Below are 19409 nucleotides of genomic sequence, written 5' to 3'. Positions count from 1 at the left end.
GACTTATATTTCCCGATGCGCTAGCAGGGACTATAGACCCGCAGACTGCGTGTTTCGAGATGGAGGCTTCCCGGTATAAGGTGCAAGCCTCTCGCAGTGAGCATTAGAACCTGAATGACAGATCAAAGAACTCTCAATAGCCATTGCGACCGATCCCAGAAACCGCAAACATGAGATTCTCTGCAGTTGGCCTCGTGGCTGTCGCACTTCCATCGCTCGCCATGGCGTCATGGTCCCCCCTGTCCCTTTTCCAGAGAAACGTTCAGAAGAGAACTCTAGACCCAGCTACGTCCAACACCAAGGGTACATGCCCCGGCAAATACAACTGCTCCGGTACGTCGGAAATTGCAACATCGGGCCCTGGGGATCCCACACTGACGATTGATTCCAGCTTCCAAAGTCTCCAAAGCCATTCAGGCAGCGGAATGCTCCCACAATACTAGAACCTCCGGTCAGACCTTTGCCGTCTTTGTGACCGACCACCAATACGACTCATCACACGGAGCGCCGTATGGAACATGTAGCGCATACAGCTGTGCGGTGCCCACGAGTGCGGAGATGACAGACTCAAATGAGGATTGCTGGACCTTTTTCTGGGATGGCAGTGGTGAGAGTGATGGCGATGGTGCTGGGTGCATCCGATCACCGGATGACGGTACTTGCGGCTGCGAGAACTCGGATGGAACTTTCGTTCCTGGCGGCTCAGACTGCACATAGACTTGTCAAGGGCCTGGGGATATTTCGTAGCAAGTCACGTATTATGGAGCTATCGTGAGTTTTACTGTCTGAAATTAGACTGGATCCGAATGAAAGGTTTTTTATGCGATGAATAGGATTAGATCCCCCGTGGTGCGCCTCTGTCCCGCTTTCAGTATTCAGCAGTACCCATGACTGGCACGTGCAACTGTTTGTATCTAAGTGCACGCTTTTTTAAACTGGTCAAACTAAGCGCAATTTTGCAGCTTAAAGAAGCGCCGTCACGTTTCATGTACACGTTTAAAAGGAGAGACGTGAGCATCCATTATTGTATAGCTCATATATAGCTCAAATTCCTATGTTGCGCTAAGTGAGGGTGGTGTACAGGCTTTTTCTTTGTGACTTTTTTTCGTGCTCGGAGAAATTTGCCCCGAATTACTTGAGGTTGTTTATGAAGTAAAATAACGGAAAGAGCCAGTTAAAATCGTTTGTATTGATAGTGACTATTCTTCGATGGAAACTTCTGGTGGATGTAGATTAATCCTCTATCAGATTTGCCCTCTCCACGGCCAAGACTCGAACCATGCTCTCATTGCTTTATAATGTCACATCATTGAAAATTTTGCTTGGCAATTTACCAACTCAAACTCATTCATAACAGTTTTTGTGCAGATGATAGAACAATGACACTTAGAATGTCCAGTAGCCAACTAAAAAGACGGGGGAGATGTAAAATAGAAAGGGAAATCAAAACAGGCGAATGCCGACAAAGTATGTTTGAATACTGCGGGGGCCGAATCTAAGATGAGCGCCATCTCCGGACTTGCATAATAGTTTGTCTTTGGCCAAACAATGTCTATGGACTTGATTATCGATCGATTGCCATATCCTTCTGTATCCTTGTGTATTCAGGTTCTTGTTCAAAGACGTCACACTCGATTTTTGAGCCATAGAAAATAGAGTTACCACATTCCCGTAATAATTTGTGATGTCTACCATAGCATATATATATGTATATATTCACGTTTTGTAGCAACGTTTCTGGATACGCATTGCCGATTGGGAAGACAAGTCCTTTAGGCCCTCTTTCAACATGGGATCAGGCGTCCCAACACGTTCATTCAAGAATCTGACTAGTCTGATCAAGTGGCGATCTCCGTCAACTCAACCAAGCACCTCTTCCCCTCCCTGATTGCCACATTGGCCAGCGTCAGAGATCTTGCGCTTGTCGCCTCTCTATCCTGCTTGCTTCGCTGAGTGAAGTGCGACATGTGCGCCACGCATCCCGCGCCGCTCTGACCCGGCGCCTGCCATGCCGCGACTTCATCATTTGAGTCCATAGTCAGCAAGCTTCCGGCGCGCACAGTATTGGTGGCTTCGCGCCAAGAGTCACGGGTGAAGAGGCTGTGGTTGATACTGCGAGGAGGTCTCCGGTTAGTACAATCAAATGTCCGAATGACATAATTCATCAGCTTCATGACACGCTGGTGACAAATTGAACTTGTGGGTTTGTTGGCACTGTTACAGAACGTCGAGGGATGAAAACGACTTCAGAGGTCAGGAAAGGGGCCAAAGTGATCCGCCATACAAGCGTTGTGACTTACCGAACAACCAGGTCCGGCGCAATGTATGCATCGAATACGATCATGGAATGTGCATCGTTAGGTTGAAAGAATATATTCTTAAACAGCTCGTCAACCCACTGGCCCAGGGGCGTTGACGTATCTGCTAGTTGCGTGTCCGACATACTCTGCAGTATTGAGCAACCTGGGTTGAGGAACTAGTTTGAGTTTCTTGGACGAAAAACGCATATGAGAGGATAATTGAGTAGTACTTGAATATATACTAATGGACCATACCATGGGGTTCCGCTGTGCGCCATCAGAATTATTTAAGAGGTCATCCGCAACCCGCTATCCGCCCGCAACGGCTCCACAAAAGTCCGCTGGCGGTCACCGTCAGCAAGTTTCCGGAGCACGAGACTTTGCATCCCCTAGTGCAGTCTGCTTTCCTTGGCTCTAATTGATATTGATACTAGAGCCATATGGCCAACCTGCTTCGCTGCTCATAAGATCACCTTAAGAACCACGGAGTCTGATATGGGTCTATCCGATGGGTGATCATCGCACTAGAGAGGATTTATCTTCCATCAAAGATCTTGCAAATCGCGTCTTGACGGAAGCATGCCGCACGAGGAAACATTTTAGGGTGTGTAAGTATTCTCTCATATCACTGATTAGGGAGCATGGTATGCTCGTGGTCACGTTCAAGATCTGTAACTACCGGAAAAATCCATGACGTCTCTCTTGATTCCTTCATGAGTCGCCAACTCTTATCGAAGACAGCCAAGAGACATTCTACTACCGGAATCGAGACTTTCTGTTGTCTCCTGAGATCGAAGATCGGAGAAGTTCCCTCTTGTGGACCTTGAACCAGTTGTTACTGGTCTTAGTAGAACCCGCAGGGGTAGAGGGCGGTACAGGGTTTGCTTTGCTGTGATGTATTGTGCTGTCAGTTTGACTTGCTACTACGGTGCTCCTTTGTTCTCTCTGACTGCCCTAAGCCAGGTAGCCCTGCTTATCTAATGCTTCGTGCAGACTGCGTGCTGATGCCTCGAGCCCAAAGAACTTGCTGTTCCGCGCGGCAGCCGACGAGATTGAATCAATTTCGCGACCAAAGATACGGAGATGGGTCTGAGCGAGTGAGCGCCAGGCAGAGCTAACTTGCTGTGTCTGCTCTGGATGTGCTGTAGTTGCACTGATGGCGCTGGCCCACGGATAGATGGCATACTGGATAGTCCATGAGCGCACTTCGTTATTGTACTTGGTACTCTGACCCTTGCTCTCGTTCATTTCTCTCCCAGGCTCGTTGTACCATGGATTCTCGCATAGAATCATTGACTGTATCGAAACTAACACTTGCAAGATGGTGGAGTGGTCAGACCGCCAAGGCTCGCCGGACCATGTACCTAGCAGCGACAGACATACTGAGAAGTGGTTAACGTAGTGTACGGAGGAAGGAATTAGTAGAACTTACCTTTGCCATCATCATACAGGTTCGGGTTGAATCTAATCTTACCGCCTCCCGTCGTCTTGAACTGAACCTTCGGAGGGCTTGACGGGTAGTCCACAGGGCAGTACAAGTCAAATTCAAAGAAGCCGTACTCGTAGGGCGTACCTTTGGGCCCGATGATCAAAAACTTCATCACATCAAGTCTCGAGCTCCCATGGATGACAAATATTCCCTCTGGCAGAGATGTCTGTAACGTAGATATCTCGGTAATGAGGCGTTTCATGCGCCCTTTCGGTGGTAGTGAGGTTGCAGCAGCGCTGGCTTGTTTTGAGAAGTAGTGGTTGTGAAGAATACGATCGTCTTCAATTTCCCTGACGGCATGTTCCCGATGATACTCGCTCCAGCTAAGTGTCGCAGGCTTCTTCCCTTTCCCACCATCGATATCCATCTCATTAGCTTTGAACTGTTGCGAGTTCGCCTGGTGGAAAGCCGATATTTGAACAACGCGTTCGGCCCAGAGCAACAAATCAGTCTCGTTCTTGCCCATGAAGTCATGTTGATTGTGTTGTGCATGTTGCCGTAAAGTCCTCCCTTGTGTGGCAAGGCGCGAGAGCAGGTCTGCCAAAGATTTCCCAGTGTCTCGTGGTGTGACTTTGGTCTTCTGCCCGTCTTTCCGGAAAGAAACATTAAGCATTGATCCTGACTTCGTGAATATTTGGCGCTGGTTATAGATTAAACCTGCCGTTGCCGTGTGGCAGCCTAACGCATTGACAAAATCAAGCATGCCGTCATATACTGGAGTCATTAGCAGGTTGATCATGGGTGATACCTACAAAGTGTTCTACAACAGGGTTGCTTAAAAGGGAAAATTAGGAGAAAATGTAGTACTTACAGCTGTGCTGCTTCGAAATGTCGTCGATCGAATCATTCGTAAGCATAACAGCTGCGCGGGTCATAAGTGGACTCCGAGCCAGCATGGTACTGAGATGAATGGGCGGCGTCATATCTATGTTCGTAGGGTTTGGTGCGTTGAGGGACGGCAGAAGTACAGATACCAGTCGAAAATAGGCCTCATGCGCTAGATCCTCTTTGGCATCTAGGGGCTTTGGTGCTATTATGGTGTTGACAGCTTTCTGCCTCCTGCCGGGTCCGAATGGCATCGACCAGGCATCAGCGCCCCCATAACCCGTGCCTTTGGCTACGATTGGAGTTCTGTGGAACAAATTACGAGAGTGCCGAGCATGTGATGGACTGCCTCCCTGGGTATGCCAGGTGGTTTGTGGTCTGTGTGATCGCAACTTATTGACAACCGCCTGTTTCAGAGATCTCGAGGGGAACTGCTCCCACCCACACGCAAGAGCCCACAGCGCAAACTCTCGCCCACCGTCACAACAGTAGTAGACCAGAAACTCCATGCCCCCAACGCTGATCTTGGTGGATGGGAGAGAAAGCGGCGATATGTGCTGAGAAGCGAAGCCCCATGATTGGGAAGGTTCTGCTTTGATTATCGTTCTGCAACCGGGGCAAGTTATCGCCGAGCAGAAAGCACCACCTGAACACTGCAGTCCACACACTATTTTACCTGTGCTGGCAACCCACTTCCGTGTCATATCCGGGATGTCTTCTTGTCGTGTGGTGATTCTTCTGCTGCACGCCGCGCAAGGAACATTGAGCGACCTGGTGTATTGCCTTAGCTGCTCAAGACAGATCTGTTCTTCCTCGGGAATCTCGGCCCAGTCCTCTTCGTCCTCATTAGCAACAGAAAGAGGTGGTGGGGAAAGTACCCTGGAAGACGTGTCGATTTCCATCTCAGTCGGTGCATCTGGTGCCAGTGTTCCTGGGTGCCCTGGGAAGCAGGGATCAGGGAGTACGTCGAAGCCCACGTTAGGGAGAATGAAACCACCATGCCCTGTCGAATCACTCAACGGAGCCGCTCCAATGTCCATGTCTGTCTCTTTCCCCGTTGCGGACGCGTCTACCAGCTCTTGATTATACTGGAGCTGCAAGGCTTGCGCAAGTTCCTCATCCTTGAGGATCTGCTCCATAAAGTAACTCGCATTATCCAGATTTGATGGCAGTTCAGGGATGAATGATGCTGCTTGGTGCAATGGAAAACTGAAACTGTGCGATCCGCTAGCCATTGACGGGGACACAAAGGCCGGGGATTTGTCTGTTGAGTTTTGTAGGGCGGGTGCGTTTGTCGCGGGATTCGAATGTGGAGTGTTCAGGGGCGAAAGAGGCTGCGGAGGTGGCCAGGATGGCTCTTGATATAACTCGAAGGATCTTGGCGACAGCCTACCTGGCGCAAGAGGTGGCAAGGGAGAAGTGAGCTTCCGATCAGTCTCGCAAGAGTGCACGAACGGCGAGGGAATGGCCGAAATCGCTTCGGCCGAATCCTGATTCGAGCGCGGGGTGGCCATGGTCAAGTCGACAGGATTGTTCCAGGTGCCGCCAGTATAAAGAGAAGACGACCCTGGCTGAATGTGATTCACATATTCTGGAGCCCAAGACCAGGTCACTTGGCCGCTGTTCTGCGAGCCCATCGTGTCTCCGAGGTGCTCCTGGTCGAACGGCTGGACCGATGCGGCAGAATATTCTGCCAGTGCTGCCACAAGTCTTCCTTCCACGTCTGCCGTGTCTTCCTTGGAAGTGCTGCTCTTAATATTCGTATGCTTATCGGGCTTCCTTGACGAAGCACGACGGGAATGACTAAGTCGGCGTGATAGGCTTTTGACTTGGTCCAGTCGAGGCCCCATGGCGGACGAATGTCTGATTGAACATGAGGAGGAACTGCAGACTCTGTTGCCGACGAGGCTATGGTTGGGCCAGCAGGTGGAAATTCAGGCCCTTCGCAAAGCTGTACGGACTAGGTAGATCTGCATAGAGATCAGAACAAGGGCTCGTAGCTCATGGTTGCGCAAGTAGAGCTTCTTTTGGATTTTGCAGGGTTCGGTAAACGAAACACTACAGTAGGCGAAGAGAAATGGTGAAAGTAAGAAAAGAAGTAAAGTAAAACAGCTCTTTCATAGGATGTTGAGGCCAGGCAGACTTTGCAAAGAGTTGATAACAAGAAGTGGAACAATGCGTACCAAGGAGGCACTTTCCAGAATCAGGCTCCGTCGATACCTAGGTATTGAAGTAGTAGTCCTGGACGCTCCTGTTGACTTCAGCCTGGTGCAGCCTGATCTATCTTCGGCTGGGAAAGACGTCGCTACTTCCTCAAGGCTGCTGCCCTGAACTGCAGACTGTCGAGAACCGCAGCGCCAATTTCAAGTCTGCAGAGAGTGTTTGCACTGCTTGAGACGGAACGGGCCAAAATGTGAGCCGTCAGTCCCGGGGCCGGATATGTGTAACGTCGTCTATAGCTCCCGTTGCCGCAATCGCAAATGAACAAACGCTGTCCTAGGACCATCAAGCTCGACAAGCCACGCTGCAGTAGATGCTTGACTTGGAATACTCGCTCCTATCCCTGGCTGTAGCGTATGTTGCCCGGTTACAGTGACTGCCTGGATGCAATTGCCTGGTCGTACGAGAAGCCAATCACGGCTCGGCAGCTTCTGGCGGCCTGTTATGCAGATACGCCGGTCCGCGCGAGTAAGCTTCGAGAGATTAGGTAGACGGGAGCGTGTGGCTTTGGTGGAGGAAGTCAATTGTGACGAGCTACATGTGAATCAAATAAGAGAGAGAGGGGACCTCGAGGGAGCTTCCCGTCGTCCAAGTGACCGAAAATAGGTCCCATCCAGCTGACACACCATAACCAGATCCGTCATCCGACTGGAATGCGTGCTTTCGCTTGTCTCAGGTAACCAACAGCGAGTTGTACCCCTTCACGTGGTCGAACAAGCTCAGATGGTCCCCCCTCCAACGGGGCGAGCCTTAAAAGGGCACCTAAAATGCCTGCAGTACAACATTGCCCAAGAGGCGGCCACGCGACAACCACGTAAATGGCACGTTGATGTGATAGCGATTACTGGGCCACGACTGCATAGAGTTTGGCTGTCAGCCGCAGACCCCGCAGCAGATGGACTCCAGTTCCTTTTTGAGTAGACGCTGCATACTGTGTACTGGCTCCCCACCTAGGCGACCCGTAACCCTCCAGGGAATGTCATGCTTTCAACATAGGTACTAGAGGACGCCTAAGTCAGGAGGTATCTGTTCCTCCTCTTTTCCGGGTCGCCGAGTATCGACCTGTAGCGATATCCACCTGCTTCAATCAAGCAGGAATTTGGTGTAGTAGCGCAGTCTGCAAGCTATCTATCAATCTGTCAGCTTGAGAGCGGGGTTCTGTTTGGGTGGCTCAAAGTCGTGCCGAGACAAGACGACCGAGTTCCACTATGCAATAGGAGACGCGGCCTGGATTGCCCGCCAGAGACATGTACCAGAAGGAGGAGGGACATATACAGAAAGTCCATTTCAATATGGGGTATCTTAAACACTAGTGACCAAGTAAATCCACCAAACACCAAAATGCTAGGAAGGGGCTGCACTCCTTATGTACATTACCTGAATCCGCCTGGCTTCTCGCCCCATGTATTATATACCGCCCCCAGCCTGGCTTAACCACTTCTTAGATTCTGGCAATACCTCAGCTATATGCCACAGATGCGCACCCTGACGGAGCCTCTCTCCGGCCTATCCAACAGGATAGTTGAACTTCAGTCTCTCGTTCAGACCCCCTACCCACCCGTCATCGTCGTCTCCATCATCGCCTTGGCCACTGCTCCTAATCACGCAAGGAACACCACCAGTCCACTTGCCCGTGGCATCAGGTGCGACGACCTCGCCTGTTACTCTGATCTCCATCCCAATCGTGACACCGGCTCGTCGCTTGCCGTCAAGACTGACCTCAAGCTCGCGGCCGCGGTTTTTCTTGCTAACCTTAAGCACAACCTTCTTGTTCAGGGGGAGGCACAAGTGACGGAAGCTCAGCGTACGAGCACATATCGGTGTCAAGAGCATGGACTTGGTCAGAGGGTGAATGATGGTTCCACCCGCTGACAATGAGTAGGCGGTAGACCCCGTCGGCGTACTGACCAGGATGCCATCTGCGACCGCCTCGGTGAGGAAGCGGTTACCGACGTAAACATCGACAATGGCTAGGTGTGGGTTTGGTCCACGGTGAATAACCAGTTCGTTGATGGCGTGCAAATCGGGGATGACTGGCTCTCCTGACTTGGACATCTCCTTGACCTCTGGGGCCACGGGTGGCAGAGGCTGGTGCAAAGCAGCGGTCGAAGTCGGCAGTAGATGTTCGTTGATGTTAACCCCGTTTGCATCGTAGACACCAACCTTCAAGCGGTGGCGGAGCAGAATCTTGCTTGCGCGGGTCGCACCCATATTTTTCCCCCGCATGTTCGCCCAACCTTCGGACAGTGTTTCACTGCCATCGTGCTGACCATGGCGGCCGTTGGCGGCTTGCGTATGAGGACCTTGAAGGTCGCTGACTGCCACCCGGCTGCCACACATGTAGACCTCGCGCCAGGCGCGTTTGTACTCTTCGAATTTCCACTCGCCCAGAAAGCCCAGGGTTCCCATACTGAAGGACAAGATCGGAGGCACAGAGGTGTGCAGACTGAACAGACTAGCAGCCCGTAGTATTGTCCCGTCCCCTCCCAGGGTCGCTACGAGATCGATCTTGGCAGGGAAATGCGACGGTTCGGAGCTGTAGATAGGGAACGGCAGCGAGTCGTGAATCGTAGACGCCACTCTGTGTTCGAAGATGAAGTTGATGTTGGGGTACTCGGCGTTTACATGCTTGACAAAATCGACAGCCGACGTGATGACCTTGGGCGCATATAGCTTCGGGACCACGAGTACATTCCGTGGTGGCTCCGGCCACTCGAGCGAGAGCAGCGACGACGTGGGACTGGTTCTGTATCGCGGAACGGTACGCTGTGGGAGCTCGGAAACATCGCGTATCTCTAGTCGGCGTGCAGTCGTCGAAAACTCGCGGCCAAAGCCCCGTCTGAGCCGGAAGGCGACCCGTGTGCAGGCCATGGAGAATGACTTCGGTTAATCAAGCTGCCTTGTAGCTCTCGCCGCGAATGGTCATCTTCCGCTCGTCAAACCTGGCTTGTGCGTGCAAATAGTCGGTGAAAGCTTGACCAAAGAAGACTGGCTCACTCCATGGCGTAGAAGAGTCTGCGTTCGGCAGCTTCAATTGTTGCTGTTGCTGCTGCTGCTGCTGAGGTCGAAGTCGGGGTCGAAGTCATGATGCAGACAGGCGACGGCAAGCCTACAGGGGAAAATAAAGCCGATGGAATCCCCGTTAGCACGCAGCCAATCATCGGCCGCCTATTTCCCCCAAAAGACCCTTGGGCTGGCATTTGCGTCCATGGGTTCTTCAAGGGTTCTTCAACCTTGTTCAACCCGAATGTCCAGAATGTCTTGAACCTTTCCTTGACAGTCACATTTGCCAGCCAGGGAGTTCGTTCTTTGCCCGCATGTGAAGGCTGCCCATCTCCCAACCGCCATGGCCGATGTTTGGCCGCTTGTTGAGTCGAGACTGAATGACATCATTCCACAGCCAGCATGTGTAGCGACAATGATTTATCGAAGGTCCAAGCCGCTGAGCGGGCTTTGGATTTCTAAGCAGTCGTCGTGGGTTTTGTTTCTCTTGGAGACCAATTTTTTCTCCTCCCGACGATCTCGACAATTATCTCTGGGTGGCGAGCAGACGAGAGTCATGCCGCCGAATGCTGCCAAACCAGCGCCGGGTTTCGCTACCTAATGCGGCTTTGAGCTATTTGAGCTATCGCCAGGACCTTCCCGCAAGCTTGCCAGTGGTGGGGCTTTTGACAAACAACTTTTGGGAAAGTTGCCCCGCATGGCTCGACGATACTGCTGAAGCCCCGGTGCGGAGTAGCTTTGACTCGGCCGGCGAGAGTTGCTGATGAATGCAGACAACTGATCTCTTGGCTTGCATGGGACACATATACGAGTGTATACTAATCAGTGCACTTTCTATATAAACTTAAGCTCGAATTCCTTCTGGCCAGTTCAAGTGAAGCAAGATCCTTTCCTGCACTATCCACGTCCCATCCGTCCCTCGAGTCTTTTACACACACACGCGGACGCAATGGCTAGCTCTAAGACGTTCAATGTTGGAGTGGTGGGCTATGGGTGAGAGACGCCGCATCCTATGCGCCTCGGAGCATTCTTGCTAACATAATGCTTTAACAGCATGTCAGCCAAGGTCTTTCATATTCCCTTCATCAAGGCGACCCCATCTTTCCGGCTGCACTCAATCCTGCAGCGCTCGCCGAAGCCGTCCGACTCGGCGCCGGCGGACTACCCGGACCTCCAGCACTTCACTACCTACGACTCCTTCCTCGCCGACTCCGCATTGGATCTTGTGGTGTTGACGACAACCCCGCCAACACACTTTGACCTGGCTAGCCAGGCTCTCAAGGCCGGCAAGCACGTCCTCGTCGAGAAGCCCTTCGTGCCCACAGCCGCCGAGGCTGACCAACTCGTGGCCCTCGCAAGGGAACATGGCCGTCTCCTCTGTGTGTACCAGAACCGCCGCTGGGATGCCGACTACGTCACCGCCAGCAAGCTGATCAAGGAGGGTACACTGGGGCGTATCGTCGAGTTCGAGACTCACTTTGACCGTTATAAGGCCGAGAAGCCCACCAACTGGAAGGGGACGGTCTCCACGAACGATGGAAACGGGGCCATCTACGATTTGGGCACGCATCTGATCGACCAGGTATATGCTCTCTTTGGCAAGCCGCGCAGTGTGTTCGCCAAGTTTGCGAGCCAACGCGATGGGAAGCTCCCAGGATGTAGGGTCAAGGTTCATGAGGATGAGACGGACAGCGTGACGGCACAGCTGTTCTACGATGACGGTCTTGTGGCACTCGTGCGCATTGGAGTCTTGAGCGTTGAGCAGGAGCAGCCGCGCTTCTGGATCAGGGGCAGCAAGGGAAGTTACCGCAAGAACAATCTCGACCCGCAGGAAGACCAACTGAAGGCCTTCAATGAGGGCAAGAAGGGCGGCCTCAAGCCTGACGATGAGGCATTCGGTGTGGAACCCGCCAGTTGGGTAGGGAAGCTGAACACTCTCGGTCCTGATGGCAAGACAGGCCAAGAGCAAAATTACCCAACGGTCAAGCCCCCTACGTATAGGGAGTTTTACGGACGCCTCGCGGCGGCTCTGGCTAGCGGTAAGGAGGAGGACGTTCCCGTACCAGCGGCGCAGGCGAGTCAAGTCCTGAAGATCATCGAGGCCGTGAGGGAAAGCAATAGAGACGGAAGGGAAGTTTACCTGGATTGAAACACTGGATAGTCACTGGATAGTCCCCTACTAGCCCACAATAATTCACTTCAAGGCTCTTGAGCATCATGTATTTCCACGTACGTCTTGCAACCCACGTGAAAATTGTCGGTATTCTAGCAAAATCAAACCTGTTTGCCTCGTAGATAATGGCACGAGGAATATAAATGCGGTCCTACGCAGATTGCCAAGAGTACTGGAATCTATTAGTTTGCAGCGTATGATACTAGTGCACTCTTTGCTCTCCTCGTATTTTTCAAATATTACATATGATGTAGTAGAATGGCAAGAAGCAAAAATTTGAGGCCAACTCCCCATTTACTCGCTTCATGCTTGCAGCCAGGCTCTATGCCGGGCGCAATCGACGTCTCGACGTGTTAAGTTCTATGCTCTAGGTCGCTAGCAGAATGCTTCCCCTTTGTTCAGGTTGTCGCACCTTATGACGCGTGCCAGCTCCATTACCAGCCTCTATCCTTAAGCTCCTTGAAGGCAGAATGGCATGTTGCCACAACTTTGTCTTTACCATGCTAAGCTCCCTTCGGCGCAGTGTCTCCTATTATGCATCATAGATCTCATTGATCCAGTGAAGTGCCTTCTCAGCCACCGTCTCGCTGTTGCCTGATTCAACATTAACTTGAGAATTGAATGCTAGACTTTGTTCGAAGGCTGAAAACTTACGAATGCAGAACGCGTGCGGCAGGTTGCCCTCATCAACAACGCACCGCGTACGCTCGGCCTTCTGGCTCATCCGCTCAATGAACTCATCCCGCAGGTGGCTGGCAACCCAGTGGTCATCTTTTCCGAAGAAGAAGAAGAACTTTGGCACCACCTGCTGCTGCTGCTGTTGGGAATTGCCGGTCGCAGCCGCCTCGGCCTCGGCCTCGATCTCCCACAGCTTGTCGTCCCACTGGCCCTCGCCAATGGCCTGCATCTCGTCCATGCCCATGTGCAGGGCCTGCCAGACGCCGTCGCGGCTCTGCAGGAAGCGGACGGTCACGTCGGCGGCGTGGGGCGGGAAGCCCAGGACGGTGCGGACGAACCAGCTCAGGGCGGCACGCGGCCACAGGCGGAGGAACCCGCGCGCGACCAAGTGCGCGTGGGCGCCCAGCACTGGCGTCCGCCGCAGCAGATCCAGACGCAAACCTTGTGGCGACCGGTTGATGTGCTCGATGGTAGGGAATAGCAGGATTCCGGCCCGGAGATGCAGTTGCGGCGCTGAGGCCGGGTCACGCAAGAGCCGGTGGAATATCTGCAGGATGATATACGTGCCCACTGAGTGGCCCATCAGCAACACGTCGTCATACGGCTTGCCCTTTCGGGGTCCATCCTCCACGCGGAGGCCTGACAGCGTATCGAAGCAGTCCTGAATTTGATACGCCACGTCGTGTGGTGGGTTGGCACTGGTGAAGGGCTTGTGGTCATTGTCGTCGAACCCAGCGAGGTCCTGGCCATAGATATGGAAACGAGTGTCCCTTGAGCTTGGCGAAGAGTCAAGCAGGTGTCTGAGAGTCGACAGAAAGGACTCGTAATAGTCGATGAGCCCGGGGTTTCCGGAGATGAAATAGATCAGGACATCCCGTGACGATGTGCTGGCGCCGTCCGTGGGAGACGGGTATGAAAGTGAGTGAACTGCCATCTTCCCCAGAGGTCGTGGGACCTGTTTTGAGGCTGCTAAGGACAAAGCATTACTATATCCAAGTGGGAGTTATTAAACAACCGGTCATAAGTAACAGTATATTTTGACTCGAGTTGAGCACCTAACTTACATGTAGGATGTATTGGCACGACAGACTTCTGTTAGCTGGAACTGAACTGACCCTTTCATGCCACTAACTTAGTGAAGCTAGCATAACCTACCAAAACAGCCACGCTGTGGCGCTGGAACCACTGCCTATCAAACCCATGGAAGCTTATCGGACTACAGGTGCTGCAGGCTTACTGTAAGTACCTAGGTAGTGGCCAGGGTATGTGTCTACCGTGGGTACTTGGGTCGGTAACTAGGGACTGTAAGTTAAAGTCCGACCCCCCCGGAAAGCAGGGCAGCAGCTGGGCCTTGCCAGGTTGCATCCAGGGAAGTTGGTGGGGGCACGGCGTCGAGCTACGGCGCCTGATGACCACATGCATGATTTAGGACGGGAATGGGAATATTGGATGGAATGGCATCCAAGCCAACGACGAGCTGACGACTTGTTCTCTTCCGCCCTGAGCCCTCGTGCACATTCTTCCCTCTCACCCTAGGTCGACAGTGCCCCTAAAGCCCCAAGCGCTCACCCGATAAGGATCGCGAATATGAATTGACACTTTGGCTTCAGGTGCGTTTCCGTCTCTTTCACCGCCGCCCCTCCAAGCTGGTCCAAAGTTATCGTTATCGCGATTCGCTGCACGGCGGGCGTCTTGCAGCGCTTGGCCAAGGCAACCGTGCAATGCAACCGGAGCACGCGACATGTACACATTCCTAGCCTGTTCGTACTGATGATGCGTTCGTAGCTGGCAGCAACCCGACCAGTCTCTCGAGAGTGCCCTGTGACTGCTCTGCTCCTCGCCCGATCTCTCTTCCATTCCTCCCCATCGTTGCTTGGCCAGATCTTCCACCTCCCCGACTGTGGAAATCAGGGTTCGTGCCACCCCTCGCAAGAGACTCTCGTCCAGTACGTGTCGACTTCGGCCGTTCCTCAGGTCCCGAAGGCCATGGCTACCGGAGAGCTGCGCCAGCGGCCGGCCGCCAAGGACGTGCCGGCCCCGAACCTGTCCGCCGGCGCATCCGGCCAACAAGAAGATACGAAGATTGCACATCCTTCCGGCAAAGAAAGGCACGGCACAGTCGTCTCCTATCTCAGGGCCCTCACGTTCGCCGTGTACTTCACGAGCTCTTGTGTAGCGTATGGCCCTCATGCCCATGCCCAAAGCGTCTCGACGTGGTCTCTAACCGTAGCCATATAGTCTCCACATCACGCAGTTCCTGGGTGCACCGCTGTACTGGCTGAATCGCGACCTCTACTATGCCTACATGGCTCTGCCTAAGCAGTCTTTCGGTCTGGTGGTGACGACCATGACCCACTGGTGGGCACCAACGACGATAAGAATAAGCGGAGATGCGTCTGTGGCTGGTCAATTCAGCTTGACGCCGGATGGCCGCGTGCAGTGCTCCTTCCCGGAACGCCTAGTCATGATTGCAAACCACCAGGTAGGGCTCAATGCTCCATGGAGAGAAAAGGGTGCATGCGGTGTGCTATGCTAACATGGTCGTGCAGATCTACACAGATTGGCTGTATCTTTGGTGGGTCGGCTATACGAATGTCCCATCCATGCACGGGCATATCTACATCATTCTCAAGGAGTCGCTCAAATGGATCCCCATAATAGGGCCTGGGTGCATGTTTTTCGGATTCATCTTCATGTCCCGCAAGATGGCTACGGATCAACCTCGTTTGGCACATCGACTTGGCAAGCTGAGGACAAAGCATACAGATCCTGATGGCGAGGAGTTCCTGAACCCCATGTGGCTGCTTCTCTTTCCAGAGGGGACCAACCTCTCCAATAACGGACGAGTCAAATCCGCCAAGTGGGCAGAGAAGATCGGCGTCAAGGATCCGGCGCACCTTATGCTACCTCGCAGTACCGGTACTTTCTTCTGTTTGAACGAGTTGAAAGGGACGGTCGACTACGTGTATGATTGCACGGTTGCCTACGAGGGCGTCCCGTAAGTTATTGGGTGAACACACTCAATTGGTTTTCGTGTAACTAACTTCATCCAGTCGCGGCGGCTACGGTGAGGAGTACTTCACTCTTGCTAGCACCTATTTCAGGGGAAGGCCTCCAAAGTCTGTCAACTTCTACTGGCGACGATTCGCGCTGGCCGATATGCCCCTTGACGACCAAGAGGAGTTCGATCGGTGGCTACGCGCACGTTGGTATGAGAAGGATGAATTGCTAGAGCAATACGTTTCCACCGGTCGATTTCCAGCCAACGGTGCCGGTATTAAGGGACATATCGAAACCGAAGTGCGAACACAGTATCCGTGGGAGTTCTTGAAGGTTTTCGTCATGCTCGGGGGTTTCGTGCTAATATTCAAGTTCATCCTGAACAGCATAAATCGACTCATCGGCTTATAGGTCAAGTCGTTAGCAAGACTGGCCTATCTTCTACATTGCACTTGTGAATGTCCGGATACAGGCGAACGGGCAAGGTTACTTGAGGAGGGTTTGTCGGTGGGCACTACACGGACACAGTAAATAAGGCAAGCAAACAGGAGGGCATTGATACCACGGAGGCATATTCATACGGCGGGGGCGTTCTCACTTTAGAGAGGCATCAAGTTTGAAAACTCTTAAGCTGGCGGCCTTGGGCTGTTACAAGCATGACTGAATTTCCCACTCATACATAGTTTTACGGACATATTGATACGACCGATATCTGCTTACACTGCCCAATGCATCGATGTTTTGGATGCGGCTTCTGTTGTCTCGCCACTTCAGCTGGCATTTGGTGCGTCAGTGTACTTCGCAGCTCACACGATCTTAAAACTCGACGGCTAGGCGTGTCCATCCCTAAATCCTTTGCTCAAGCACCCCAGCCAAGAGTAAAATGTGACGACCCTCTCCCTCCAGCCCCTGATCTCCGAACCTTTCTCCACAAATGATTAGACGCAGGAACAAACACTGAAGGGATGTCACAGAGCCGCGGGACGTGGAAAAGGACGTTACGATCTACTACATGCGACGCGATGGACCAATGATGGTCTCGCACAACGCAACATATCTCCACGATCGATCGCCCCCAGGGCATCTTCAAGCATTATGCCAGCATTCCCCCAAAGGAGCAGCGAACTCCACGTGGTGTGTTCTACTCGTGTTTCCCCAACCCATGCAAGGCCCGGCGGGTCTGAGGAGGATCGTCCTTCAGGCTATTTTGAGACACGTACAGACACCTACACTCCTTTTGAACGCAGGGCGAAAAAGGCGCCACGTTGAGGCTCTGTCGCTTTCGTTGCCGTGAGATTGATAGTCGCCCTTTGTAACGACGTTCATGCTGCTGTCTCGTTGCGATGAGTCTCATCCGGTGTCATGTCGTATGCAGCTTCTGTACGAGCCGGAGTATGCAGTCGGTTTCAGTTCGTTATCAGCCGAGTGGCTTCTCCTATACGTTCCCCAGCTATTGATGAAGGAGAAACATAAGAGCCTTAAATCTACTTGATTTCATTTGTCTTCGGAGAATAAGTGAGCATAATTCTTCTGGTTCTGTTTATGCTATACCACGTTGCCGAATTGGTCTTCTCTCGTGGGCAATTCTAACCCCTTGAAGCGGCCATATACTGAAGAACCACAATACGCGCGGGTGCCTTTTGGGCTTCCCCATACGGACAGACGCTGCGCTGAGGTGTTCTTCCCTTTCCCCTGCTCTGTGGTCATACACGGCACCTCGCCTTTCACTATGGGTGGCGTTAGGATGGACAATATGTATGACTCGGAGGACTCGATGGGCTCCATCGCGCCGCTGCCTCCCGTGCTGCAGCGTGGCCTCATCGCTGTTTCTGCGTTCGCTTTACTGTCCTGGGCGACCTCGCTGACCTTATTTGTGTATCTAACATACAGGCTCGCCGTTTGGCAAATGCGGCCCTTCTTCGACAATATACAACCTTTAGAGGCAGCAGCAGCATCAGGCCCAGAGCAGGCTGAGTCTCCAGACGAACTGGGTACTACAGATGTCAATGGATTCTTAGTCCCGGACACATATCTGTGCCCCCCGAATGACGAAGATCAAGAGCTCCAGCCTCGGCGGCGTCGGCGGCGGCCGGGCTTCTGGGCCCTGCTACTCCAGACGCGGCCAAACCAGTTCCTGGTGCTAATATACTGCCTACTCTTCGCCGACATGCAGCAGGCGCTAGCCTTTCTGCTCAATGCCTGCTGGCTGCGCATGGATGCCGTGGCCGTGGGCACTGCGGCGTGCTGGGCGCAGGGCTGGTTCGTCTCGGTCGGGGACCTGGCCAGCAGCGTCTTCATCACCGCCATCGCCGCCCACACCTACCTCGGCGTAGCGCGCGGCTACCACTTGCCATCCCGCGTCTTCTACGCGGGCATCGCAGCGCTTTGGGGCTTCGTGTACGGTATGGCGGTCTTGGGCGTTCTTATCACGGAGAATGGGAGGAGGGTTGGGGGGTTATACGTCAGAGCTGGCGCTTGGGTATGTGTTCGGTCTTTTCGTTCTCTTTGGCGATGGAATGTCTCCATGGCCCCTCTGAGCCTCGCATCACGGGTTCCGCAGTCAGTGGATAAAGGCAATAGAAGAACAAAGGAGAGATCAAGCTGACGGGGGAACAGTGTTGGATCAACGCCTCATACCAGGACCTACGCCTGGCGTTGCATTATCTATGGATATTCATCTCCCTCGGCGTGACCTCCGTCATCTACTTTTCCATCTACTTGACCCTTCATCTCCAGAAGCGAAACCCAGTATCTGGGGCTTCTAGCCCGAGCCTGCGCTACCCAAATACCCAGAGTACGAGTCTGGACCTGCGGTATCGCCATCCCTTTTCTGTGCCCTTGAGCCCAAACCCATCTGTCTCTTCCGTGTCCACACTACCGTCCAAGGACGGCGAAGCGCCGCCCAACGCAGGGCATCCGAGGTCGTCACATGAACCGCCCCGAAAAGCAGTTCGACCACCACCTTCCACCTCTTCTCACCCTGCCTTCCTCCTCTATCCGCTAATATACGTAATTTGCACCGCTCCGCTTGCTGCGGGGCGTATATACAGCATGGCGGGTCACGATGTATCTCTTGCATACTTCTGCTTCGCCGGCAGCATGATCGCGTGCAACGGGTGGCTCGATGCCGTACTCTACTCAACAACACGACGATCGCTCGTGTTTAGCAGCGCATGTCGGCCGCCACCCGAGGGCGATGTGGGCATCGAGACGTTCGCTTTCATGCGAACCCCATCAGCGCGGAGATACGGCAATTTTGTCTTTGTTGCTGGGGGAGACGACGCGAACGGGAGGGGGGATGGCGAAAGTGTGGACAAGGAAAGATGGTGGAAATGGGGTGGCAAAGACGTGGTGTCTAGGTGTGAAGGCTTTGAGGACGAGAGGAGAAAGGGTGAGAAGGATGCGAATAAGAGTCAGATCAGCTTGAAAGGGTTCGGCATGGGCAATGGGGAGGTGATGGGAATGGCTATCCAGTGCGAGACCGTCACAAAGGTTGTGGTGGAAGAGAATGGGGACTTGGAGTACTAGCCATAAGAGAGCAGCACGCGGCGACAACAACCCCATGCAATTGTACGGTTATCACTTGCCAAGAGGTCCCAGGGTTTATGAGAATGTTATAACCGCTAAACGATTGTGTCAAGCTCACCGTACGAAAAGAATCGTACAATCTCGTCCCTCGGTAAAGATTCTCTGTTATGAATATGCAACATACTCAGGATTG

The 19409-nt window shown here is 53.0% G+C and overlaps 8 protein-coding genes across 8 annotated transcripts; 4 read left to right on the top strand and 4 right to left on the bottom strand.

Annotated features, from left to right (window-relative positions):
- Positions 1-170: 170 nt before the first annotated feature.
- JN550_005156 (uncharacterized protein) lies at positions 171-717 on the top strand (the record flags this gene model as incomplete). Its single annotated transcript, XM_049316752.1, has 2 exons — positions 171-333; positions 392-717. 2 exons carry the CDS (start codon positions 171-173, stop codon positions 715-717), a joined length of 489 nt encoding a protein of 162 aa, XP_049172957.1.
- Positions 718-1838: 1121 nt separating this feature from the next.
- On the bottom strand, positions 1839-2443 carry JN550_005155 (uncharacterized protein; the record flags this gene model as incomplete). Its single annotated transcript, XM_049316751.1, has 2 exons — positions 1839-2112; positions 2301-2443. The coding sequence occupies 2 exons, from the start codon at positions 2441-2443 to the stop codon at positions 1839-1841; spliced, it is 417 nt and encodes a 138-aa protein (XP_049172956.1).
- Positions 2444-3254: 811 nt separating this feature from the next.
- JN550_005154 (uncharacterized protein) lies at positions 3255-6464 on the bottom strand (the record flags this gene model as incomplete). The annotated part of the gene is made up of 4 exons (XM_049316750.1): positions 3255-3682; positions 3733-4503; positions 4601-5203; positions 5291-6464. 4 exons carry the CDS (start codon positions 6462-6464, stop codon positions 3255-3257), a joined length of 2976 nt encoding a protein of 991 aa, XP_049172955.1.
- A 1876-nt stretch (positions 6465-8340) lies between these two features.
- JN550_005153 (uncharacterized protein) lies at positions 8341-9705 on the bottom strand (the record flags this gene model as incomplete). The annotated part of the gene is made up of 1 exon (XM_049316748.1): positions 8341-9705. One exon carries the CDS (start codon positions 9703-9705, stop codon positions 8341-8343), a length of 1365 nt encoding a protein of 454 aa, XP_049172954.1.
- A 1081-nt stretch (positions 9706-10786) lies between these two features.
- JN550_005152 (uncharacterized protein) lies at positions 10787-11986 on the top strand (the record flags this gene model as incomplete). Its single annotated transcript, XM_049316747.1, has 2 exons — positions 10787-10830; positions 10891-11986. 2 exons carry the CDS (start codon positions 10787-10789, stop codon positions 11984-11986), a joined length of 1140 nt encoding a protein of 379 aa, XP_049172953.1.
- Positions 11987-12542: 556 nt separating this feature from the next.
- JN550_005151 (uncharacterized protein) lies at positions 12543-13622 on the bottom strand (the record flags this gene model as incomplete). Its single annotated transcript, XM_049316746.1, has 2 exons — positions 12543-12604; positions 12665-13622. 2 exons carry the CDS (start codon positions 13620-13622, stop codon positions 12543-12545), a joined length of 1020 nt encoding a protein of 339 aa, XP_049172952.1.
- A 1052-nt stretch (positions 13623-14674) lies between these two features.
- On the top strand, positions 14675-16099 carry JN550_005150 (uncharacterized protein; the record flags this gene model as incomplete). Its single annotated transcript, XM_049316745.1, has 4 exons — positions 14675-14865; positions 14927-15170; positions 15238-15686; positions 15742-16099. 4 exons carry the CDS (start codon positions 14675-14677, stop codon positions 16097-16099), a joined length of 1242 nt encoding a protein of 413 aa, XP_049172951.1.
- A 1318-nt stretch (positions 16100-17417) lies between these two features.
- On the top strand, positions 17418-19216 carry JN550_005149 (uncharacterized protein; the record flags this gene model as incomplete). Its single annotated transcript, XM_049316744.1, has 2 exons — positions 17418-18167; positions 18305-19216. 2 exons carry the CDS (start codon positions 17418-17420, stop codon positions 19214-19216), a joined length of 1662 nt encoding a protein of 553 aa, XP_049172950.1.
- Between the last annotated feature and the right edge of the window lie 193 nt (positions 19217-19409).

Source organism: Neoarthrinium moseri (assembly GCF_022829205.1).
Source record: "Neoarthrinium moseri strain CBS 164.80 chromosome Unknown scaffold15_Wmoseri_CBS_16480, whole genome shotgun sequence".
In the NCBI taxonomy this organism is placed as follows: domain Eukaryota; kingdom Fungi; phylum Ascomycota; class Sordariomycetes; order Amphisphaeriales; family Apiosporaceae; genus Neoarthrinium; species Neoarthrinium moseri.
Note: the sequence above shows the minus strand (reverse complement) of the source record. Positions and strands in the feature narration are given on the sequence as shown.